This window comes from Seriola dumerili, unplaced genomic scaffold (assembly GCF_002260705.1).
Source record: "Seriola dumerili isolate Sdu_G_001 unplaced genomic scaffold, Sdu_1.0 BDQW01000193.1, whole genome shotgun sequence".
Lineage (NCBI taxonomy): Eukaryota > Metazoa > Chordata > Actinopteri > Carangiformes > Carangidae > Seriola > Seriola dumerili.
This window is the reverse complement of record NW_019174448.1, coordinates 1060311-1083040: the sequence shown is the minus strand read 5'-3', so window position 1 is coordinate 1083040 and position 22730 is coordinate 1060311. Positions and strand designations below refer to the sequence as shown.

At 46.8% G+C, this 22730-nt stretch overlaps 1 protein-coding gene across 1 annotated transcript in view; it reads left to right on the top strand.

Moving 5' to 3' along the window:
• Positions 1–22730, top strand: part of wdfy3 (WD repeat and FYVE domain containing 3) — a 95099-nt gene that overhangs the window by 66291 nt on the left and 6078 nt on the right. The window contains exons 23-56 of the mRNA XM_022753753.1: positions 54–285; positions 410–570; positions 2310–2421; positions 2532–2722; positions 3403–3555; positions 3692–3765; positions 3889–4050; positions 4144–4238; positions 4399–4519; positions 4646–4863; positions 5765–6002; positions 6231–6375; positions 7003–7182; positions 7728–7961; positions 8186–8285; positions 8981–9141; positions 11242–11471; positions 12454–12563; positions 13025–13207; positions 14211–14365; positions 14456–14533; positions 14788–15018; positions 17776–17944; positions 18138–18301; positions 19251–19399; positions 20188–20308; positions 20417–20502; positions 20698–20778; positions 20988–21042; positions 21206–21325; positions 21461–21578; positions 21875–21981; positions 22256–22409; positions 22516–22607. Of these exons, the coding sequence (XP_022609474.1) occupies positions 54–285; positions 410–570; positions 2310–2421; positions 2532–2722; positions 3403–3555; positions 3692–3765; positions 3889–4050; positions 4144–4238; positions 4399–4519; positions 4646–4863; positions 5765–6002; positions 6231–6375; positions 7003–7182; positions 7728–7961; positions 8186–8285; positions 8981–9141; positions 11242–11471; positions 12454–12563; positions 13025–13207; positions 14211–14365; positions 14456–14533; positions 14788–15018; positions 17776–17944; positions 18138–18301; positions 19251–19399; positions 20188–20308; positions 20417–20502; positions 20698–20778; positions 20988–21042; positions 21206–21325; positions 21461–21578; positions 21875–21981; positions 22256–22409; positions 22516–22607 (4980 nt within the window). The remainder of the gene's footprint in view (positions 1–53; positions 286–409; positions 571–2309; positions 2422–2531; positions 2723–3402; positions 3556–3691; positions 3766–3888; positions 4051–4143; positions 4239–4398; positions 4520–4645; positions 4864–5764; positions 6003–6230; positions 6376–7002; positions 7183–7727; positions 7962–8185; positions 8286–8980; positions 9142–11241; positions 11472–12453; positions 12564–13024; positions 13208–14210; positions 14366–14455; positions 14534–14787; positions 15019–17775; positions 17945–18137; positions 18302–19250; positions 19400–20187; positions 20309–20416; positions 20503–20697; positions 20779–20987; positions 21043–21205; positions 21326–21460; positions 21579–21874; positions 21982–22255; positions 22410–22515; positions 22608–22730) is intronic.

The window sequence follows — 22730 nt, the reverse complement described above, 5'->3', positions numbered from 1 at the left end:
AAATGCTCAAATTTAAATCTTGTCCTTTAAACTTTCCCTCCTTCCTCCTCCAGCTTCACTACGTCCACAGCGCTCCGGGCGGCTCCGGCTCCACCAACCCTCCTGTGGTGAGCACGGTGTACGGGTACGTGGGGACGCCGCCGGCCCAGCGCCAGCTCTCCAGCCTGGTGTGGCGTCTGGGGCCCAGCCACTTTCTGGAGGAGGTGCTGCCCGCCACCAGCGTCGCTGCCATCTACGAACTGGGACCCAACTACGTGGGCAGCTTCCAGGCTGTCTACCTGCCCTGTGAGTGGTCCTCCTGACCTCACCTGTTCGCCCTCTGCCCTCTTGAGCTGACGTGACTGTTTTATCACCTTTCCCTCCAACTCTTTTATCTGTATACCTCCCATCTCTCTCCTTATTGCTCCAGGTAAAGACTCGAAGACGGAGGTGGCCCCTGCCTCTCCGGTGGCGCTGGTACCAGAGGAGAAGGTGTCCTTCAGCCTCTACGCTCTCTCCGTGTCCACGCTCACTGTGGCCAAGATCAGGAAAGTCTACAACAAACTGGACAGCAAAGCCATCGCCAAACAGGTCAGACATACCGCATGTGAGCGTTGTATTGTATTTTGGCCCGTACGTGAACAATTTGAGAACTTTGGGGACAGAAGCAAACGTGGAGATTAATGGGCGGAAAGCAAATCTTTACCAACCATCAAAATAACAATGGCTTTAAAATGGAGAAGACAATATGTACATTTATATATCCTCCCTTAAATGTTTCTCCTATAGTATTTCATATTATCGTTCATCTGGTTTATTGTCAGATATTTATATTTGAATTTAAAGGAGATATTTTAAAAGAGTTTCACTACTGCTACATAGCTAACGTTAGCATTAACAGCTGTTCACTCACCAGTCGAGAAGAAACGTCGTGAGTTCAGCATCAAACTTCATTCCTTTACTCCACAACATCTGTCTCCAGCGGTGTAAAGCAACAACTCTTGTCCCCATCACTTCTTTTCTTCTACTGAAGTTAGCGTGCTAACCAGCTAGCTCCGGCCCGCCTCGTCACTTTGCAACTCACTGTCGCCTCCGATCTGCCCTGAAGACGTAGCGCCGCTCAAGAGTGCGTGTTATAACCTCTTGTGTTATAAAGACAGCGATAAATAACCTCCACCTGCTACCGGCAAGAAAACCACATTTACCTCCTTTAATCTAACTGTAAATTCATTTTTTTCTCAAAGTGCAAAAAAAAAATTTGTATTTATGCAGTTTTGTTTTAGTTTATCCAAATTAATTTCCTATGTGGAGAACACTTGTTCAGCAGCAAATTAACTTTATTTGAACCTTCAGCGAGTCAGTTTCCCGTGGGACAGAGCTGGAGTCTGACTGAGTGCGGTGTTGAGCTCACTGACAAAAATAAACAGCTCTCTCCCTGAGCCGCGGTGCAGAGGGAGGTCGGATGTTTTCAGTGCAGACCTTTAGCAAATTTGCAAAGTCTGCAGAGAGGAAAGATTTATATCTTAAATAATAAATAAATATGCATGTAAAAAAAATTCTGCTCAGGTTTCTATTACTCACTTTTATTTATAATTGTAAACACACACACACATATATACAGATATACATGCAGGTGCATATTCGTTTGCAAAGGTCAAACTCACACTTATGCACAGACGTTCAATCACACATATATATATGCGTTCACAGCTAATAACACACCATCCTATTATCCCACCTAAAGTGTGTGTTTGAGCTCCAAATGAGCTCCCTCCCCCCCGTCCTTATCTCGCTCCCCACCTGTCAAGTTATTTCCCAGCCTTCCCTCGCTAAGCCGCGGCCCACGGCAACCCAGAGGAAGCGAACGTCAAAGAAGTGCAGAGGCGGCATTTCTCCCACAGCAGAGGCCTGTGGGAGGATGGGAGGAGGGTGGTTTATTGTACCGGCACTGAGGGAGAATCATAAAACACATCATCTTTTAAAGAACTCTTAACGAAAACTTAAAACAACGCCACATAAAGAAAGTTTTTAGTCCAGTATTTTTCTCTTACTAAAATGGCCACCGTGTTCTCATATTCATATTCATATATATTTCTATCTGGTTGAATGAAAGCCTTTCAGAAATTTCAGACCTTGATACAAGACTGCAGCTTTCAGCACTTAACTTCTGACACCTCCTGAAATAACCAATCAGAGCTGCATGACCAAAGGTGAAAGAGAAAGGGGAGTGGCTTCCTAAAAACATAGAAAAGAGAGAGTGGCTGTGTGTTTTTTACTTTTTTTCTTTTCTGAAACTCTTCCCTCCCTCCCTCCCTCCCTCCCGTCTTCAGCTCGCCGTGTCCTCTCATGAAAACGCCACCCCGGTCAAGCTGATCCACAACGCTGCCGGCCACCTCAACGGGCCGGCCCGAACCATCGGAGCTGCTGTCATCGGATATTTAGGTAAACTAAATATCCGAATTAGCATCTTTAAATTTGCTGATTTTATGCTGCACTTCCACTGCGTGAGGAGCTCGTGAATGTCATTTAAAATTGTCGTACCTACACTCCAGGTGTGCGTGCCTTCGTACCCAAGCCTGTGGCCACCAACCTGCAGTATGTGGGTGGGGCGGCGGCCATCTTGGGCCTGGTCGCCATGGCGTCGGACGTGGAGGGGCTGTACGCAGCTGTCAAAGCCCTGGTGTGTGTTGTGAAAAGCAACCCGTTGGCCAGTAAAGAGATGGAGCGCATCAAAGGCTACCAGGTGAGTTTAACGTCCGTCACATGACGCGTTCTGACACACCTGTGGCTGAAAAGAGCAGGTAAACACACACAACTCGTCAGCTAGTAAATATTGATGTGGTTTAGTGGGTTTGGGGTTTTCATATTATTTCTTTTGACACCTTTCAGACTCTTTGATGGATCCCGTCCACTTTAGTTTAGCGATTCAGAGCTTCGTCAGAGTGATTCTCTGTCCTGTAGACGCCCAAATTCTCATTTGAAAAAAGGAAGCTGATGCTCACCTGTCCGCTAGCTGCTACTTTAAACTACTTCAGCTACTTAAGACTGAACTCTGTGCTCCATTTGTCACTTCGAATTGAACGTTAAATTATTTCGTAGACCTGTTTTAGACGTATGAAATTCACCCCTTTGCCAGTTTTGAACTGTATTTGCAGATACTTGCTTCCCTTTGCTGCTGTAATTAAGCTTTTTGTTCCTTCTTTTTCTACTTCTCGTCTCTTCTCTTCATTTAAGCTCTTGAAAATACTGTAATGCCGCCACAGCTGTGATCTTAATGCTCAGTACTGTGGATGTCCTGGTCTGCACAGTCACAAACCGAACGCAAATAAGTTTTAATTTGTACAATGACAAAAACACGAGAGGTGACATGACATAAAGAAATGCGAATATATCTCCGCCGTGCGTCGTCTCTCCCCCCTGCAGCTGCTGGCCATGCTGCTGAAGAAGAAGCGCTCGCTGCTCAACAGCCACATCCTCCACCTCACCTTCTCCCTGGTGGGAACGGTGGACAGCGGCCACGAGACCTCCATCATTCCCAACTCCACGGCCTTCCAGGACCTGCTGTGTGACTTCGAGGTGAGCGGTTTGAGGGCGAAAAGAAAATACTCTGCACCAAAGTAATCAGAACAGCATTGTTGTAGTCCTGCATTCTTATATTCTGACCGGCCGAAAGCCTCTCGCTCCTCTTCAAGCTCCTCCTTCTGCTCCTCAGGTCTGGCTCCACGCGCCCTACGAGCTCCACCTCTCTCTGTTTGAGCATTTCATCGAGCTGCTGACAGAATCCAGGCAAGTGCCAAAGATCAAACGGAGAACGATGTTATTTGGCGCCGTTGTTTTTTTTAACGTCAATCTGGCGAAGACGGCCGAGCTCTAATCTTAACTGTGTGTACCGCTCCCTGTGCTGAACAGTGAGGCGGCGAAAAACGCCAAACTGTTGAGGGAGTTCCAGCTGATCCCGAGGCTGCTGCTGACCCTGAGAGACACCTCGCTGTCGCAGCCCACCGTGGCCGCCATCAGCAACGTGCTCAGTCTGCTGCTGCAGGGCTTCCCCAACCAGTACGACCTGCTGCGGTAAGCACACGCCCACACACACTCACACTCACACTCACACACACACACACACACACACACACACGAATATTAAACAAACCTCTTCTCCCACAGGTTTGGCCAGTTCATCTCCTCCACCCTTCCCACATTTGCCGTGTGTGAGAAGTTTGTCGTCATGGAAATCAATAACGAGGAGAAGATCGACGGAGGTGATGATAGATTAGACGTGATGGCGTCTTTGTCTGCGTCTGTGATGTTAGCTCCAACCTGATATCTGGCTGTTAAAATGTAGAACAAACATCGATTCCAGTCGGTGACGAAGTGGCTGATTTTCTAACTGAAATGACTGTTTCCTTCTCGCGTCTCCAGGCAACGATGACGATTTCGGCGGCCTGCTGTCGGCCAACCTCATTCTGCTGAGAAACCGACTGCTGGACAACCTGCTCCGACTGCTCTTCACCACCAAAGAGAAATGCACCGTCAATGCCCAGTAAGATTCCTCGTGGATTCATCTCAGTGAAATATTAATATTCAGAAAAATACAACATGTTTTTTTGAGTCGAATGCAAAGTCTGACCTGTAGAGGAGACTCATTTATTACATTACCCCCCCGCAGAGCGTGTGAGGAGCTGGTGCGGACGCTGGGCTTCGATTGGCTCCTGATGTTCATGGAGGAACATCTTCACTCGAGCACGGTGACGGCGGCTCTTTGGATCCTGGTGGTGCTGCTCTCCAACCAGTCCATCCTCAACCGCTTCAAAGAGGGGCTGTGCGGCGGCGGCTGGCTGGACCACACCGACTCCGTCCTGACCAACAAGATCGGCACGGTGCTGGGTGAGCGGATTTCGGACAGTTTTTCTCGCAAAATATTTAAAATACTCGAATTTTCCTCCCACATGAGTCACAGTGTCAGAAGCGTGCAGTGATAATGTCCAGTGTAAACACTGTGTGTTGTAACATGGCTCAGCAGACGCCTCTCCCCACTCTGGCAACGCTTTCCGTCGGAGTTGGCCGTCATTCACTAAACAGAAAGCTGCGCAGTTTGTGCGCCGCACGGCCCGGGGTTCGTCTTGTCTTTTTCTTTGCCTCCCTGCTGCTGCTGCTGCTGCTGCTGCTGCTGCTGCAAACATAGTCCCTCCTGAGCTCAGTGGTTTTCAGCCTCAGTGGATTTTTCTTTTACTCTAAAAAGAAAAAATGAAAAGTTTCGCAGGTGAACTTTTGCCTCCAAATGATGATTTATTTTCTCTTTAAAGGCCCTTTTTTATTCTCCAATTATTCACTGTTGAAGCATTTTGATAAGAAAAATAAAAAAATATGAAGTACCAGGTCCAGGCTGAGCACCACTGACTTTGCTTATGGAAACCCTTAGTAGTGACATGGCTGAGCGGAGCATTCGTGGCTGTAGCGTTGTCTTATCTGCTGTAAGGTTGAAGCCCTCAGTTTTATTTGGAGTTTGTTCTTCTAGCTAAAACAAATCCTAATCCTTTTTTTATTATTATTATTATTATTATTATTATTATTTTGTTAGTGCTCAGTTTCCCACATAAATCCTGTCTGATGAACTGAGTTACAGTCCTGGGTAAATACTGTGACCACGTCCTTGATAAAGCAGGTACAGCAGCTGTACTCACAGTTTCCAGTAGACGCCTTTAGTCAGAGGACGTATGCAGTAAAATCGTCTCCCTACCTCGTCCCTAAAATTCTCTTTCACCCCCCCCCCACCCCCGGCGTTTAGGCTTCAACGTGGGCCGCAGCGCCGGCGGACGCTCCACGGTGCGAGAGATCAACCGGGACGCGTGCCACTTCCCAGGATTCCCTGTGCTGCAGACGCTGCTGCCCAAACACACCAACGTGCCCGAGCTCTACTTCCTGCTCATGGCTCTCTTCCTGCAGCAGCCGGTCACCGAGCTGCCAGACAGCCTGCAGGTACATGTTAGTATACCCGACCTTCTTCCTTCTTCCTTCACTAAACACTTAACATGTCATGGCCGCTACTTGAGAATCAGTAGCTGCTCCAAAGTGCGACTCTCAGTAAAGTTACGAGACAACTTGACCGCTGATTCCTTCCTGTAGATAAAACTCCAAATACGCATCGCTGACAAATCTGCAGTATTTGATTTACAAAGTACATGTGCACTAACAGATGACGGCATCAAATAATGTGTTTATGTGACTGTGTATTACCCCAGTTTGTGTGTTTTGTCCTCTCAGTTTGACCTGGACTCCATCTGGACCTTCATCTTTGGCATCCCGGCCTCCAGCGGGACAGTGGTGGGCTCCATCCACAGCGTGTGCACCGAGGCTGCCTTCCTGCTGCTGGCCATGCTCCGCAGCATGCTCAACCTGGTGGGAGCCGCCACTCCGCAGCACACATTAGCTTATTTATTTTTACATTTATCTTAAACCTTCAAGAGGAACATGTTGTGATTGTATTGAATATCAGGAAAAACATTCAAATAGTTGATAAAATGGAGAAAAAACAGGATCTTCCTCTAAAATATCAGATGCTCTAAATACGTTTTAAATAAAATAGCTTATTTTTTCTGAAGCGAGATCATACGGCTTTCTTCTTTTTTTCCATATGAACAGGACAAATATTCAAAATCCATAGTTTGTCACTAATTAGATTCAACACAAAAGGAGATGATTTATGAGCGTACACACACACACACACACACACACAGACAGGTGTTTTTAAAGTTATGAGCTTCCTGTGTGTGTGTGTGTGTGTGTGTGTGTGTGTGTGCGTGCGCGAGGTTTCTCATGTTCATCCTCTTTTAAGTGGTTCTAGAAAAAGGAACCGGATCATCCCGGATTCTATTAACGGTGGCGTTTTAAGCTCCATTAATCCATCAAAAATGAGTCGACACACGCGCCGTCCGTCTTCACCCTCATCCACACGCTCACATCCGCAGTGGGTTTCCTGCAGGCCACCCCCTGATTTTGTTTTGTCTTGTGCGTGTCCCTCTCCAGCCGTGGCAGTCAGAGGAGGAAGGGTCCTGGCTCAGGGAGTACCCCGTCACCCTCATGCAGTTCTTTAGGTATCTGTACCACAACGTGCCCGACCTGGCACCCATGTGGCACAGTCCCGAGTTCCTCTGCGCCCTGGCGGCCTCTGTCTTCCCCTTCAACATCAGGCCGTACTCTGAGATGGTGAGTCCTCCACATTTTTACTGTAATTACTCTTGAATGTTCGCAGTTTAATAAGAAATCTATCTCCTTTCCTGGTGAGCAGAAAAAGGCATCGCAGCAGCTTTATTAGTCTTCTTCCACATAAATCTCTCGTGCCTTGACTTTTCTTTTACGGAGCGAGGAGTTTCTGTTCCAAGACTGAGGGGAACGCGCCTGATACTGGGATTAAAAGCATAAAATCTCATCACTGGGGAAAGTAATTGCACCTACTGATCAGTATCCCTTTCACCCCGCTGCAGGATGTATTGTGACGGGGGCAGTAAAAACCTAAAAGTTATTTATTTTGGAATCAGGAGCGATGTAATCTTCTCTGCTGCAGTTCCAAAGAACAAAGATGCTGCAGTTTCTCTCTGAACTTACTGACGGAGGAGGTGCAGCTGCAGTGGAGAACAAGTGTTCAGTTTAAATGTTTTCTATTGTTTTTATTCTGTACCTCGCTGAAATGTTGTAATTATGAGAAAGAACATTTAAGTTGTTGGTGAATTGACCCGCTCCACCCGCTCCAGGTGACTGATCTGGACGACGAAGCGGGTTCTCCCACCGAGGAGTTCAAGGCCTTCGCCGGCGACTCCGGTATGAACCGCAGCCAGTCTGAATACTGCAACGTGGGCTCCAAAACCTCCCTGACCAACCACCCGGCCAAGAAGTACGTCTTCGACTTCATGAGGGTCCTGATCATGGACAATCTGTGCATGACCCCGGCCAGCAAGCAGACGCCCATCATCGACCTCCTGCTGGAGGTGAGGAGATGAATCCAAACTCATCGATGTCACAGGCGGATGTTTGAGCTTTGATTAGAGAATTTAAGATTTGAGTCGATCATCTCGTGCAGACTTTGGCTCCTGTTAACAAAACTTTTCTTATCTTCACTTGATTTTGAACGATAGCAGATCCTCAGAATTGGCTCAGATTTAATAAATAACAGTCCTGATTGTGTCTGGTTTTGTCTCTTCGCTCTCACCAGGCTTCCCCGGAGCGCTCCACCAGAACTCAGCAGAAGGAGTTTCAGTCCAACATCCTGGACGGTGTCATGGAGCATCTGCTGGCTGCTGATGTCCTGCTAGGTCAGCGCAAAGCCCCCCCCTCCCGTACAACACGATCCAGCCTCACCTGCCAACGTCATCATTTCACATCCATCTTGAATCACAAACACAAAAACCTCCCGATCATTTTCCACGATCACAGATTTTCCATCTCACCTTAATGTCACCTGTCAGACGAGCAAACACAGAGGACAGAGTCACCTTCACATTCACCTGGATTCACCTGGAGTTTGATGACGAGACAGAAAATGTCTCGGGTGAATATCCTGCACAACAGCTTGAACCGATTTCTTATTTGGCTCGGTGAGGAGCTTTAATGTTTGCATCATGAGTCAGCAGATCACAGAGTGGTGCAGAGAGAACTGCAAACACCTTCAGCTTCTTACAGGATTCCTGTTTCCTGTAGTCTGTTTTTCTAGATAAAGAAATTAAATATGTTTTTGTCTTTTGAACTCACAGCCAACTAGAAACAAAAAAATAATCAAATCAATCACATATTCCTTCCTCAAAACTCATTTCTGCTGATGAATGAGCTTTTTTAATTTCTCAAAACACTGATGTTGTCTTCATCCCTCTCAGCTCTTCCCTCGGTTTTGTTTATTTATGTGGCTGCTTTAATTGCGTTGTAAAAACTGGACATTTGAATAGAATAGAGTGATCACTGTCCGCGGCCCCTTCATGTGCAGGTGTGTAACTGTTTCTCCGTCTCCGTGCAGGCGAAGACGCCTCTCTGCCGCTCAGCAGCAGCGGCAGTTATCAGATTCTGGTCAACAACGTCTTCTACTTCACTCAGCGGGTGGTGGACAAGCTGTGGCAGGGCATGTTCAACAAGGACTCCAAGCTGGTGGTGGACTTCATCGTGCAGCTCATAGGACAGGTACAAAACAGAAACCAGCCTCGGCCTGTTCTTCACGGTCCAGAGCGAATCATTGTGCTGCTCAGGAGAAAAGCATATAAAGTCGGTGTCGGCGAGACGGTTGCATGAAGTTAAAACAAGAGTGAAGTGTTTCGATTGAAGAACAGAAAAACCGTGTGATGGAGAAAACTCTAGATTCCCACTTGGAAAAGTTTCAGCTGAAGGGATGCAGACTTAAAAAAACATAGATATATATTTATTTTTATCCACTGTAGCAGCTGCATGTGGAGACGGTGACATTTCAGTGACGTCAGCCGCCACGCACACGCAGGCAGTGTGTCCCCGGCGTAGAGCAGAGAAGCCGGAGGCATACGACCTTAAGAAGCCCGACTGCGTTTATAATAAAGATGAACGATATTAGACTTTTAAATGATCTTCTGCTTCGTGCCAGAGTCAAATTATAGTCGACACACTCATCAAATGCAGAAAAATGCGGATCAGGATTCGGCCGGTGCTTCTGGTAAGAGACTGGACAGATTGCTCCAGAGCGGCCTGAGGCGGACAGGCGGCGGCGGCGGCGGCGGCGGCGGCGGCGTCTGCCTTCTCTGGATGTAGAAATAAAACAGTCCTTCTGCGAGTCCTCTGCCAGTTAATGCAAACAATGAACTCACTCAGGATTAAATTAGATCCGCAGCGTCCATCTCACCGCTCATCCACTCGCTCGTTGGAGCCAGTGAAAGCACAAAACATGGCCGTCGCTCCGTTCAGAGCCCGAATGACAGGTGTGTGTTTGTTGTTAGTGACGCGCTGTTTTACTGTCTGTATTTATCTGCTGTGTCTGTGTGAGATTCAGTTTATCTGAGAGAAATTATCTAAGCGGCAGCCACAATAAGAGCTGGTCCGATTCTCTACATGAGGAGGAAAGGAGCCTCAGAGCTTCCTATCTTATCTCCTTCAGCAGAGGAAACACTGGACCTTCCTTTACCCAAAGGAAAGGAGAAATGCCGTCCCACAATTCCTTTGCCATTTAAAGCGACCACACCACTGTAGTTTCTCCACGGCAACGTAAATGTAGAAACAACAGAGCAGCTGTTTCATGTTTGTGACTCGACCCAGAACTGATGGAAATCCCTCGTCTGATCGACTGAAGCCCAAATCCATGAATATAGATTTCTTCTCTTTCACATCTGTCCAATTAGGAGTCATCACGAAGAACAAGCTTAATGATATCTCATCATAACAAAAGACTATATTCTATTCATAAATCCCCTCAAATGAATTTTCTCTATTTAACAACTGGATAAAAAAAGCCAAAAGCGCCATTGACCTTACACTCAAAGGTCACTCAAGGAGTCACGCGCCAATTAACTGCAAGTGGAGAGGTCGGCGGAGGCGTGCGGCAGCGAGGCGGTAATTCTAGCTCGAGTAACGTCATGTGTGGACTTCTGTCTTCCGCGCCTTCTACACACACTTCAGTGCAAGAGAGATTAGGAGATTATACTTTACTATACAAACCAAAACTGCGCCGCCGTGTCTTGGAAATCTCCCAGTGTGCCATCCGCTCGATGCCGAGGCAGACACAGGTGGAATCAGAATATATTTACATTTCATTTCCTTTTTGATTTGAAATATCAGCACCCGGTATCCAGACAGCGTGTGGCTGTAAGACACTCCCACTGCAGATGTGAACAACTTAAAACACACACACACAAAATCGTCTTGGGTGTCAGGAAATAGTGCAGCAGCAAGCAGAATGTAAAGTAGAAGTAGTAGGATATTAGCTCTATACTCACATAAGTAATTCATAGCCGTGTGTGTTTCCACTTTAAAGTCCTTAAGCAGTCCTCTGCTCAGACGGTGTGACAGCAACAAAGGTACATTCACAACCGTTCAAACAACTTATCCCAGTTCAGCCCCGGTTGCTCAAACAAATCTTCTTTCTGCTCAAGTATTTCCGCAGCAGCTTTATCCGCAGCGATGTAACAGTGACTAACTTTCCCTCCGCTGTATTTCCCTCCTTTCTCTCGTTCTAGCGCTCGCTGATATAGAAACAACTTTCCCCCTCTAACCTCCCGCGCCTGTTTGTTTTCCTCCCCCCCACTTCCCCCTCTCCTCCTGCAGTCGAAGAGGCGCTCCCAGGGTCTTTCCCTCGACGCCATCTACCACTGTCTGAACCGGACGGTGCTCTACCAGCTCTGTCGACCCCACAAGACGGTGGCTCAGCAGGTGGCCCTGCTGGACGCCCTGCGTGTCCTGACCGTCAACCGCAACCTGGTGCTCGGGCCGGGCAACCACGACCAGGACTTTGTGGCCTGCCTGGCTCACTGCTTCATCTGCCTGCACAGCGGCAGGTAAGAGGGGGAGGTTCTGCCGTCGTGGGCGGGTTAGGAGTTTGTGTTGGATGGAGGCTTTAAAACAAGGCTGCTGCCATTTTATTTAAAATGTATTTTAAGAGACTTAAAGTGGATGATGCATCTGTAAACTCTCTGTATATCAATGAGGCCATGAGGGACGTGCCTCCATGTTGACGAGCTGAGAGGAATAAACTAACTGTGATCAACATAATGATCAACATCAGGCTGTGGCGGCTGCACACAGACAGTATCTATTAGCCAGATCAATTAATCAAGTGCCTGATTAAGGGTAATTACAATACCAGCCTCAAGCGTTTAAACCCAGATGACTAAGTTCTTTGCAGATGTTTTTGAAGTCATGCTGGGAAACTTTCAACATAGAAACATAAGGAGAAATGTAGATGTAAACTTCACTATTTTCCAAATCTGACACAAATGTGTACAAACAGGACGAATGAAGACTTTAAGGCGTTAACATATAGAGTTGAAGCAGAGGAGCTGTATTTGCTTTGAAGCGCTTGGTGCAACATAAATCGCTAAATGAAAAACATGATTGTGAAAAAATGAAGAGAACAGGACGAATCGAAGCCTTTTATATTTAGTTTTTGTTTATTTTTGTGCCTCTGTTGTTTCCCTACAGGAGCTTTAACTCTGTGAGGTTGTTTCTCAGCAGCTCCGCCCGTGTGTTTGTGCACAAGTGACCACAGAGTTTACACCCCTTTTTGTTTTTCATTGGACTGTTCTTGTGCTCGTGCGTGTCCCTGGCACAAATACGGACAATTTCCCAAACTGCAGCAGGTGGAAGGGAGACTGAGTTTCCCTCCATGCTGGGAACACAATATGCGTTAATACAACACACTGCGCAACAGCCGAGCGCAGACTCATCTGCTCCAGTGAAGCCAAACAACCCACCCCACCACCCCCACAGGTCTCTGCATGGCAGTGTTGGTACTGAGCCGCTGTGTGTTTGTTTCTGCAGCAGCGTGGAGGGCTTTGGCTTGGAGGCGGAGGCCAGGATGACGACCTGGCACGTCATGATCCCCTCGGAAAACGAGGCCGACGCCACGCACAGCCACGACGTCAGCGAGGGTGAGACTATTTATTGAAAACAGAAACATCTGAGATAATAAATGAATGTGTTGTTTTTAAAGCTCGCTCAGGTCGGATGGGCCGTGTTTGAATGAATTTGACATGAAGGGATATTTTGTGAAACTGTGACAGAAAAAAAAGATCCAAGTTCAGTCTATTCATCGTTCTGACTCTAGCTGCATATAATCCACAGACAGCTGCGGGGGTTTAACGTTTATTAGAGGTGATATATTTTAACATGTTTTGGTTCACAAACACTCTCAACTCTGTTATTCAGTGTCGGAACAAGGGATTGTGGGTGTTTTCATGCAGACTTGAGGTGTAATACAAACATACTGAGCATAATGAACATCATGAAGGAGCTTTAGAGATGTCACATCAGACTGTAACTCACGTCACTGTCAGATAGCGGCACAGCGCTTCGTGTCATTAAACCTGGTTGTCGTCGTCGGCGCTTGCAGGGCGGCAGCTGCTGCTGAAGGCGGTGAACCGCGTGTGGACGGAGCTGATGCACAGCAAGCGTCAGATGCTGGAGGACATCTTCAAAGTGTCTCTGCCCTGTAACGACAGGGGCCACGTGGACATCGCCACAGCCCGGCCGGCCCTGGAGGAGCCGGCCCTGAAGAGCTGGCAGAACCACCTGGGTGAGGGGAAGAGAAAACACACACACACACACACACACACACACACACACACAAACATAGAATCACACTTCACATTTCCTCAGCTGTGCCCATCCTGCAGTTGTGGTGTCCTTTATTCCTTTATTTATACATAACTAGGTCAACTTTTTGGGAGAGCCTCTTGTTGTTTTTCAGAGGAAATACTTTCATCTGGAGCCCCGCCTGTACAGCATGTTATTAATAATCTGTTCTCTTTCACTTGCTCAGTTCATCAGTGTTGTATTTAGCTCAAGTATTGTAACCAGATATTCTGAGAAATGTTCTCTAGATTTGCACAATTTAGTTAGAAAAGACGAATTTCCTGTTTTCTGGGGACTATTTTTTAAAGGTCCCATCCAGTGTAAAGGTCTCTGTCCATGTGTAGTGTGATTATAGATCAGGTCTAGCTTCTATATTAATACTGTGAAAGTATCAAAGCCTCAGTCCACAGAGAAATGCACACAGCCTGTATTCAGAAACTGAGCCTTAAAACCAGCCGTCAGGACTTCTGGAACTTTGTGATGTCACAACAAAGCAGTCACCAAGCCCCGCCCACCTGGACCCACCATCTAAACCTTTACAGGATTTGGTTTCTCTGAGTGTTTTTACCTGAAATCTGCTTTATTTTTATTGGACCGCTCAGGAAACAGTCAGCCAATCAGAAAAGAGGCTCAGAGCCTCCTCTCTTCTGATTGGCTCACCGACCTGTTGTTACTAGAGCTCCAGAGAGAAGCCTGAGAGAGGAGATGTAAAACTACACTGAGAAGGTTTTTTAGTTCTTAAAACCACAAATATATCTTCTTATGGATCAACACTTCAAATAAAACGCAGAAGAAGAAGAAAATATGAAGCTTTAATTAGAAATTAATGCAAATGACTTTGACCTTGCACTGAGGTGGAGGCAGAAATCTCAGGTTGGTTTGGTTGTAAATAAACATCCCTAAATGTAATTGTTCTTTTTGTGCTCCTCTCCTCTGCCGTTCAGTCCATGAGAAGAAGTGTATCAGTCGCGGTGAAGCCGTGGCACCAGCGACACAGTCCAAACTGTCCAGAGTCAGCAGCGGCTTCGGCCTCTCCAAGCTGGGCGTCCGCCGCAACAAGAAGGAGAACAGCCTGAACAAGAACAGTCTGTCGGCACAGGTAACACACACGAAACAACCCACAGCCACTGACGCACAACATCCTTAAACTTGAACTGATTCATCACAGCCTTGTGTCTCTGATCAACAGGAGACCTTCCAGTGGATGTTCACACACATCGCCGTAGTTCGAGACTTGGTGGCGATGCAGTACAAAGAATATCAAGAGGTACAACACATGCATCGTTGCTCGATGGGAGGGAATTAAGCAAATTGAATAAAGAAATCAAGCTGCTTTGTCTGAGATGATGTGTCAGCTCGGTCCTGCTGAGAAAGCAGCTGCGGGCGTGTTGTGTAACAGCGCAGTCAGGATGATGCTGCAGGACAGTAACTCGAATAATAACAATGATCTATTATTTATAGCAGCGGTTTTTTTTTTAAAGCGACTGACCTCGTCCGTCCGTCCCCTCCTCTTTCCCCCAGCGGCAGCAGAACGCCCTCAAGTACGTGACGGAGGAGTGGGCGTCCATCGAGTACGAGCTGCTGCGCGAGCGAGGCCTCTGGGGCCCCCCCATCGGCTCCCACCTGGACAAATTCGTGCTGGAGATGACGGAGGGTCCCTGCCGGATGAGGAAGAAGATGGTCCGCAACGACATGTTCTACATCCACTACCCGTACATCCCGGAGACGGAGATGAACACCAACTCAGCACAGGTACTCCGCTTTAAAGATGGATTCTCATCTTCCCATGATCCTCTGCAGCAGTGTTGGGTAACATTAATGGACTCAAGGTACATTTTCCTCTCGGGAACGAAGATTACAACGCGTGGTGAGAACTACATTGCATGCAATATGGTTTTCGATCTCTGTTTCTCCACCTTCTAAATATCTTAACACCAACACAAAGAGACTCCTGCCATATCCACATTTTATATACTTGAACCCATGCCCTCACTCACAGTGACTCACAGTGTAACATCAGACAGTCATGTGACTCAACAATGATCATGTATTATGTTAGAAACAGCAGCAAAAAGAGGCTGAAATTATTTTTCGGCACATTAAAATTCATAAATGACGTATGTCGACGAGCGATTCCCAACCTGTGGGTTAAACAAATCATTTTCAAAACGGTACAAATGTAATTATATACTAAAGATTAAAATTATAAATAATGTTTTTAGATTTTTTAAAACTAAATGATCTTAAGAAACTTTTGAAAATGTTGAAAAACTTGTCAAACCAAAAAGAAAAAAGTCCTGAATGTTTGATTGTTTTTATTATGAAAATAAAAAGTGCTCTGAGGCATGTTTTGACCTCTGTATTGGGAACCACTGATGAAGACAAATTGATAATGCTGAAGATCAAGATGTACAGTTATTGACGATGATGATTCACATAGCACCGAATCAATACAGAAGTTTTCTCAAGGCACTTTTCCAGTAGAGCGGGGTCGGACTGAACTCTTTATAATATCGAAACGGAAACAGAACAGTTCCCACCATGAGGAAACGCTTGGCGGGAAGGGGGGGGGGGGTATCACGGTGACGACAGATGTGAGGCATCGTGGGTCTTTTGTTTATCAGTTTATCTTGTTCCTTTTGTTACAGTCGTGGTCACAGACGTATCTGAGTTTAATTCATCTGCCGAAACAGATTCAAAACTTTATTCACAGTAAAATGTTCTACAGATAATTTTGTTGTTTTACCAGCTGAAATGCAAATATTTCATCCCTCATCTCAAAACGAAATGTACTATAAATATTTAAAACAACAGATTCATATGTTAGAAGTCATTTTCTCCATTGTGTACGCAGCAGTGGTCAGTTGCCCCCCCCCCCCCCCCCCCCCCCGCGGAGCGGTGCAGGAATAGCTCTCCTGAAATAGATCGCCGTCATGTGAGGAAGCGACACCAGCAGCCGGCGGCTCACTTTTCCTGGCACCGCCAAGACACATTTAGCTTTGTTTGCTCTACAAATAATCCCTCCTCTGTGTTCGCCCACGGGCGCCTCTCCTCGCTCCGCCGTGATTTATCTGGTCGGGACGATACGGAGAGAGAGCGCAGTTAGATTCGTGTCAGTGTCAGCGATTTTTGAGTTTCACATTTTAGGTGTTTAGCCGAGGTTCTCGCTCAGGGGTTATTAAAAGAATCTCCTGATCGTCATCAATATAAACAGTGATTAAATAAAGGTTAAGGTGGCTGTGTTTCTGTCAGCCTGGACCGATCACACCATAAACTCTGTCTCCAAAGATAGGTCGTCTTGTTAGAGCCCTTGTGGGGAGTTTTCCGGCTCGTGGCCTCTTTCAAACCGCCATTTTTAATTAAGTCCCACAGGCCTGGTCATGATATATAATTCAGACACGCTCAGTGAGTCGTCGCAGGATGTTTCACAAAAGCCAAATACACTTGTGCCTTCCAGTTCAATATCATTATCATCATCCTCTGAGTGTTTCAGCTCAGCCATTTTACACTAAGACAATGGAGGTTAATACCGATATTTCTGTCTGTACATGAGGCTCATCTGAAAAGAGACCTGCTGAGTACAGTTACCTTTCCAGAACATGATATCATGAAATGTGATGTTGAAACTCAGCTTTAAATGGAACCAAAACGTCAGAGGAACAGCCTCCGTACGTTACGTTTTACACACGATTAAAAACACCTTGATTTTTACGTTGAGATAAAGAAACTTCCAGGTTGTCGAGCTCTTCAACAGCAGGCATCGTTAGTGGCTTTTACAGTCTCATCTCTCACCTCTCTTTACCTCCTCCAGCCCTCCTCCACCTCCTCTTCCTCCTCCCCCCCTCTGGTCCCCCTGATACCCTCAGCTCTGGCTGGGGTCCTTGTCCGCGCTCAGGTACATGGGTGAAGCGTTCGGTGCTGCCTGGTGTGACTGCATGATAACATGGTTAAGGAAACTGCTGCTGCTGCTGCTGCTGCTGCTCAGCTCCGTGTGCGATGTCACACTGCAGCAAAAAATTTCACCCACTTGATTGAAAGTCTTATCAGCAGCCGCGCAGTTTCAACTTGGACTTCTGTATTTGCTTTGTCCTCTTGCTTCTACTCAGCAGTCAGGGAGCTGCCCGCCTCCTCGTGTGACATTCGATGCTTTTAACGAAAATTCGAGGAAACTGAGCAAACTGACTTGTATTAGCTAACATTAGCACTTGTACCTGCACTTCTAGAGCTGCAGGTGAACTAAGGTATTGCCAAGGTGTGCAGTCCTGTCAGGCGCTCCTTGCTCTTCCCTTCAAGTTTTCTTTTCAAATTTTATTGTCAATGTGAAAATGTTACTAAAACAATCTGAGGAAAAAATCTGAAAGGGATAACGATAATAAAACGTCTTTAATTAAAAATATAAGACAATCTGTGCTAACGTTACTCAACCAACCCCGGAGTGAGTCGTCCCACAACATGCGGTGTGCCACGTGATCCTACCTGCTTCTCATCATCTTCTTCCTCCCTCCCCAGAAGCCTTTGCGGTACCGGCGCGCCATCAGCTACGACAGTAAGGAGTACTACGTGCGTTTGCTGTCCGGCAACCCCGGCATGTACCAGCACTCTGTGGAGCACAGCACGGAGGGAGAGACCACGCAGCACGAGCCCGAGCACGGAGAGGACACCATCGCAAGAGTCAAAGGTGCGGACGCTCAAAATGGGTCACACTGTTGGTCACATGGGTTAAAGAAGAGAAGTTGTTTAAATAGTTGTTTAAAATGAGCTGAATTTGAGCAGATGCTGCAGGGAATAAGAGGCACAGACTCGTGTTTACCTGCAGTTCTGGGTCAAGCAGAGTTTAAGTGAAACTCAAAATGCCCCCCCCCCCCCTCCAGGTCTGGTGAAGGCTCCTCTGAAGAGGTCTCGGTCCACGGCGGACGGTGCAGACGAGGACAGTCAGGAGCAGCTTCAGGAGCAGCTGTTGGAGTCGGGAGGCCCCGAGGAGGAGCAGAGGACCGACAACACGTCGCTGCTGCGCCTGCTGGAGGAGGGAGAGAAGGTCAGAGAGAGACACGGGAACAAATGAGCCAATGACTGAAAGAATCCAGTGCTGTGAACTGTGCAGAAGCTCAATGTTATGACCTTATTTACATTTCTGCACACTTCACTACGGCTTTGTATTGTTTTAGATTTTAGGTGGATTCATTGTGGTAATAACTTGAGTCAGAAACAGTTTATTTCTGTTGCATGTTACAAGTATTAATTCTGAATTATCATTAAGATTGCAACAGCAACATGGACACACTCTCAGTGACATCAAGATTTTCTCTGCAAGGTTTAATGTCCATCAACTGTATGTTACCAAAAGCACTGGAAGCTCAGTGTCATATAACCTTGTTGTTGTTGTGTGTGGTCGATAACACTAGAGAAGCGATTTACAATGTGGTACCTTCACTGTCAGTATTTACTCGCTGGGGGTCAAGAGTCGTCTGGTTCTGGCATCTTTTTACATTTGAGAGATTTGATCCACATGATGCTGTAAACTGGAAAGTAAAGTGAAAGTTTTTATAATATTCAGCTTTTTAAAAACTCTCCAGCTGCAGGACTGAACATTATAAAGAAAATATAAGTAAAATGACTAATTGCAATATTATTCTTTATCTTGAAGCAAATTTCACCTTTCAGTGTCTCGTAAACACTGCGCCTCTCTCATAGTGATGCTGTGAGTCACATGTTGTGTCGTGAACTGCTGCTCTGACTTTGACTAAACTCAACTGAGATGATTTTAAAATCTTTTAATCACGACCGAAGCGAACTTCCTCAGTAAAGTGTATAGTTTCCCTGCATCGCCGTCTCAGTCAGGTGCTGCTGTGTTTCCTCTGGTTGCCACAGAGCTGTTCAACCATCAGTCACTGAGTCAGACAGAAAGTGAAGCTTCCCCTTTTTTCATCTCTGAACTTCAAGCTAATTATTATCTCCTTGCCTGTGTCTCACACCCGCTGTTCCAGATTCAGCACATGTACCGCTGTGCCAGAGTTCAAGGTCTGGACACCAGCGAGGGTCTGCTGCTGTTCGGGAAAGAGCACTTCTACGTCATCGACGGCTACACCATGACCGTGTCCAGGGAGATCAGGGACATCGACACGCTGCCGCCCAAGTACGTGCAAGTACCCCTGAATCTGTCAGCGTGTAATCGAGGTGTGGACGCCTGTAACGAGCGCCGTTAACCCCGGGTGAGGCTGCAGCTCACAGATCACACAGTCGCTGTCCTTTCCCTCCCCGAGTTGAGGGATGACATCATTCCTCTGGACACTGCAGTGGGAGTTTCTGCTGCCAGGATGATGTAATGCTGCCGATGGAGCATGCGTTGTGAAACTCAGCAAAGCTTTTACATATTCCTTCCTTTTAGGGAACTTGCTTTGTTCCTTTGAGGCACCGTTGGAGAACAGCCAGAAAAAGGAAAAACCTATTACCGACAGATGGCACCTAGATTTTATCCTGTGCACCCCCCCACCCCCGGGTGTTTCACTCTCTACAGCTTCCATACAGTCTCGTACAGTGAAAGCATTTTGTCTTGACAGGGCTGAGATGACGACGTGACAATGACAGTTTTTATTAACAATTTATCGACTACTTAACTGTGGTTGCAGTTTGTCGAGTATTTAAACATTTAAAGGCAGCAATTTTAGATGTTTTTGACATTTTATATTAAACAATTAAACTGGATAAATGAAGGTAATAATTGGCAGATTAATAATGAAAAAGTAGATAGACAGGCGTAGCATTAGTCTCGACCATCACACTTCACATTGGTCATTTTTCATTTATTAGGAACATTATGATGATTTTAGAAGCAGAAAGCAACACATTTCTTCCGGTCACGTGATGGTTTAAACTCAAACTGACCTGCTCTTGAATGCATCACGGTCTGTTCTGTGTGTCCAGTTTACACGAGGCCATCATCCCCCGAGGAGCGAGACAAGGCCAGAGCCAGCTGAAGAGAACCTGCAGCATCTTCGCCTACGAAGACATCAAGGAGGTGCACAAGAGACGCTACCTGCTGCAGGTCGGCACACACACACACACACACACATTTTTGCATCATTAAAGTCGTCATGACAGACTCAAAACCACCTTGTTTTCTGAGTATAAATGTGCGCTGTGTCTCTTTCAGCCGATGGCAGTGGAGGTCTTCTCAGCCGACGGGAGGAACTACCTGTTAGCCTTCCAGAAAGGAGTCCGCAACAAAGTTTACCAAAGGTACTGAAGACAAATATAAAACACAGTAAGCTGCTTTTGGCTGCTGCTTCTCTCGTGTTTCAGTAACAGAAAGAATCATTTCTTTAGAGTTTCATATTGTAATATACTGTAGAGTTTATCCTGGGAGTTTTGCAGAAAAGAGGAATTTTACAAAGGTAACTTCAGTCAGTCATTATTTTAATTAATTCCCTGCAGGTTCTTGGCTGTGGTGCCTTCACTTGCCGACAGCTCTGAGTCTGTTTCAGGCCAGAGGCCCAACACCAGTGTTGAACAGGGGTAAGACGTCCTTCACGCTACATGTAGCACAGACGGAGTCGGATGACCATCCTTGGATGATTAATCCAAGTTTAAGTTTGGTCTTCTCTCATAATGAATCAAAATAAAGGCAAATGAAACCACACTATCCCACGTTTGTGGTTAAAAGATTAAAGGAGAACCACTCAGCTGTTCTCACTGAACGTCCTGTCTGTTCTGGTGTCTGTCAGGTCCGGTCTGCTCAGCACCCTGGTCGGTGAGAAGTCAGTGACTCAAAGATGGGAGGTAAGAACCTGGACTTGTCGGTCTAAGCCCACTGTTCACTTCAGCGGCACGAACTGCAGCTGTGACATATGTGTGTGTGTGTGTGTGTGTGTGTGTGTGTGTGTGTGTGTGTGTGTGTGTGTGTGTGTGTGTGTGTGTGTGTGTGTGTGTGTGTGTTTTCCAGCGAGGAGAGATCAGTAACTTCCAGTACCTGATGCATCTGAACACGCTGGCAGGACGATCCTACAACGACCTGATGCAGTACCCCGTCTTCCCCTGGATCCTGGCCGACTACGACTCGGAGGTAATTGAACCTTTTTTTTTTTTCTCTGGCATCGGATGTCACGACTAGTCAAGGTATATTGTCGCTATGACGACGGCACCAGGGCCAAACCGCCAGTGTTTTGAACATGTGCATGTTAAACTCCTCTGTAAACAGGAGCTGGACCTGAGCAACCCCAAGACGTTCCGCAACCTCGCCAAGCCGATGGGCGCCCAGACCGACGACAGACTGACGCAGTACAAGAAGAGGTACAAGGACTGGGAAGACCCCAACGGTAAGACACGAGTAAAATACAAGATATGGAAATAAATCACACTGACCTGCTCCAATCCTAAAACCTAGATCCAAAATCAAGCAGGATGTTGTTGTTGAACACAGAGATTCTTATACGAGTGAGACCTCGTGACTCTGTGTCTGTGGAAGTTTCACTCCCTGATGACACATTTATTCTGATCTGTTTCATATCCGCACCGTCTTTCTCAGCTGATCTGGTTCAGAACTTCCTGTGCAAAACCAAAGCTGTGTTTTTCATGTTTGACCCTCTTGTGCCCCCCCCCCCCGTCACACCAGGTGAAACCCCGGCGTACCACTACGGCACCCACTACTCATCAGCCATGATTGTAGCCTCGTACCTGGTCCGGATGGAGCCGTTCACACAGATTTTCCTCAGACTTCAGGTTTGATCTCAGCTCTCCTAGTCCAGCGAAATGTTCTGCATCTACATTTTCCCAGTGGTCAAGACATTTCGGGAAATTTCAGACCTTGTTCTAGAATTAAGCTCAAATACAGAGTGAAATTAAATTGTTTATTTACTAAGAACATGATGATAGATGGTGATCTTTAGTCCGACTCCAGAGGAAAATAGAACCAAATGAGTAAAAGTTGTTGGGGTACATAGAAGCCCAGATTTCAAACTGTGTGTGTGTGTGTGTGTGTGTGTGTGATTGTTAGGGAGGTCATTTTGACCTGGCTGACAGGATGTTCCACAGTGTGCGTGAAGCCTGGCTCTCTGCCTCCAAGCACAACATGGCCGACGTCAAGGAGCTCATCCCCGAGTTCTTCTACCTGCCAGAGTTCATGCTCAACTCCAACAACTTCGACCTGGGTCAGTATTGAAGGAGGCGTGGACAGTGACGGCTGATGGCAGCACGAGTCGAACTGAGCGCATGAATATTAATGTCCTGTCTGCCTTCTGCTGTTTGACGTACCAGGTGCCAAGCAGAACGGCACCAAGCTGGGTGACGTGATCCTGCCGCCTTGGGCCAAGGGCGACCCCCGAGAGTTCATCAGAGTCCACAGAGAGGTAGGAAGTCCCGCCCCACGCGTGTGTGTGACAGGTCTCAGTTTCAGTGAACACACCTCCATCTAACCTCCGTTGTTCTCCCCCCCCCCCCCCCCCCCCCCCCCCTCCGGGCGGGCGGGCCAG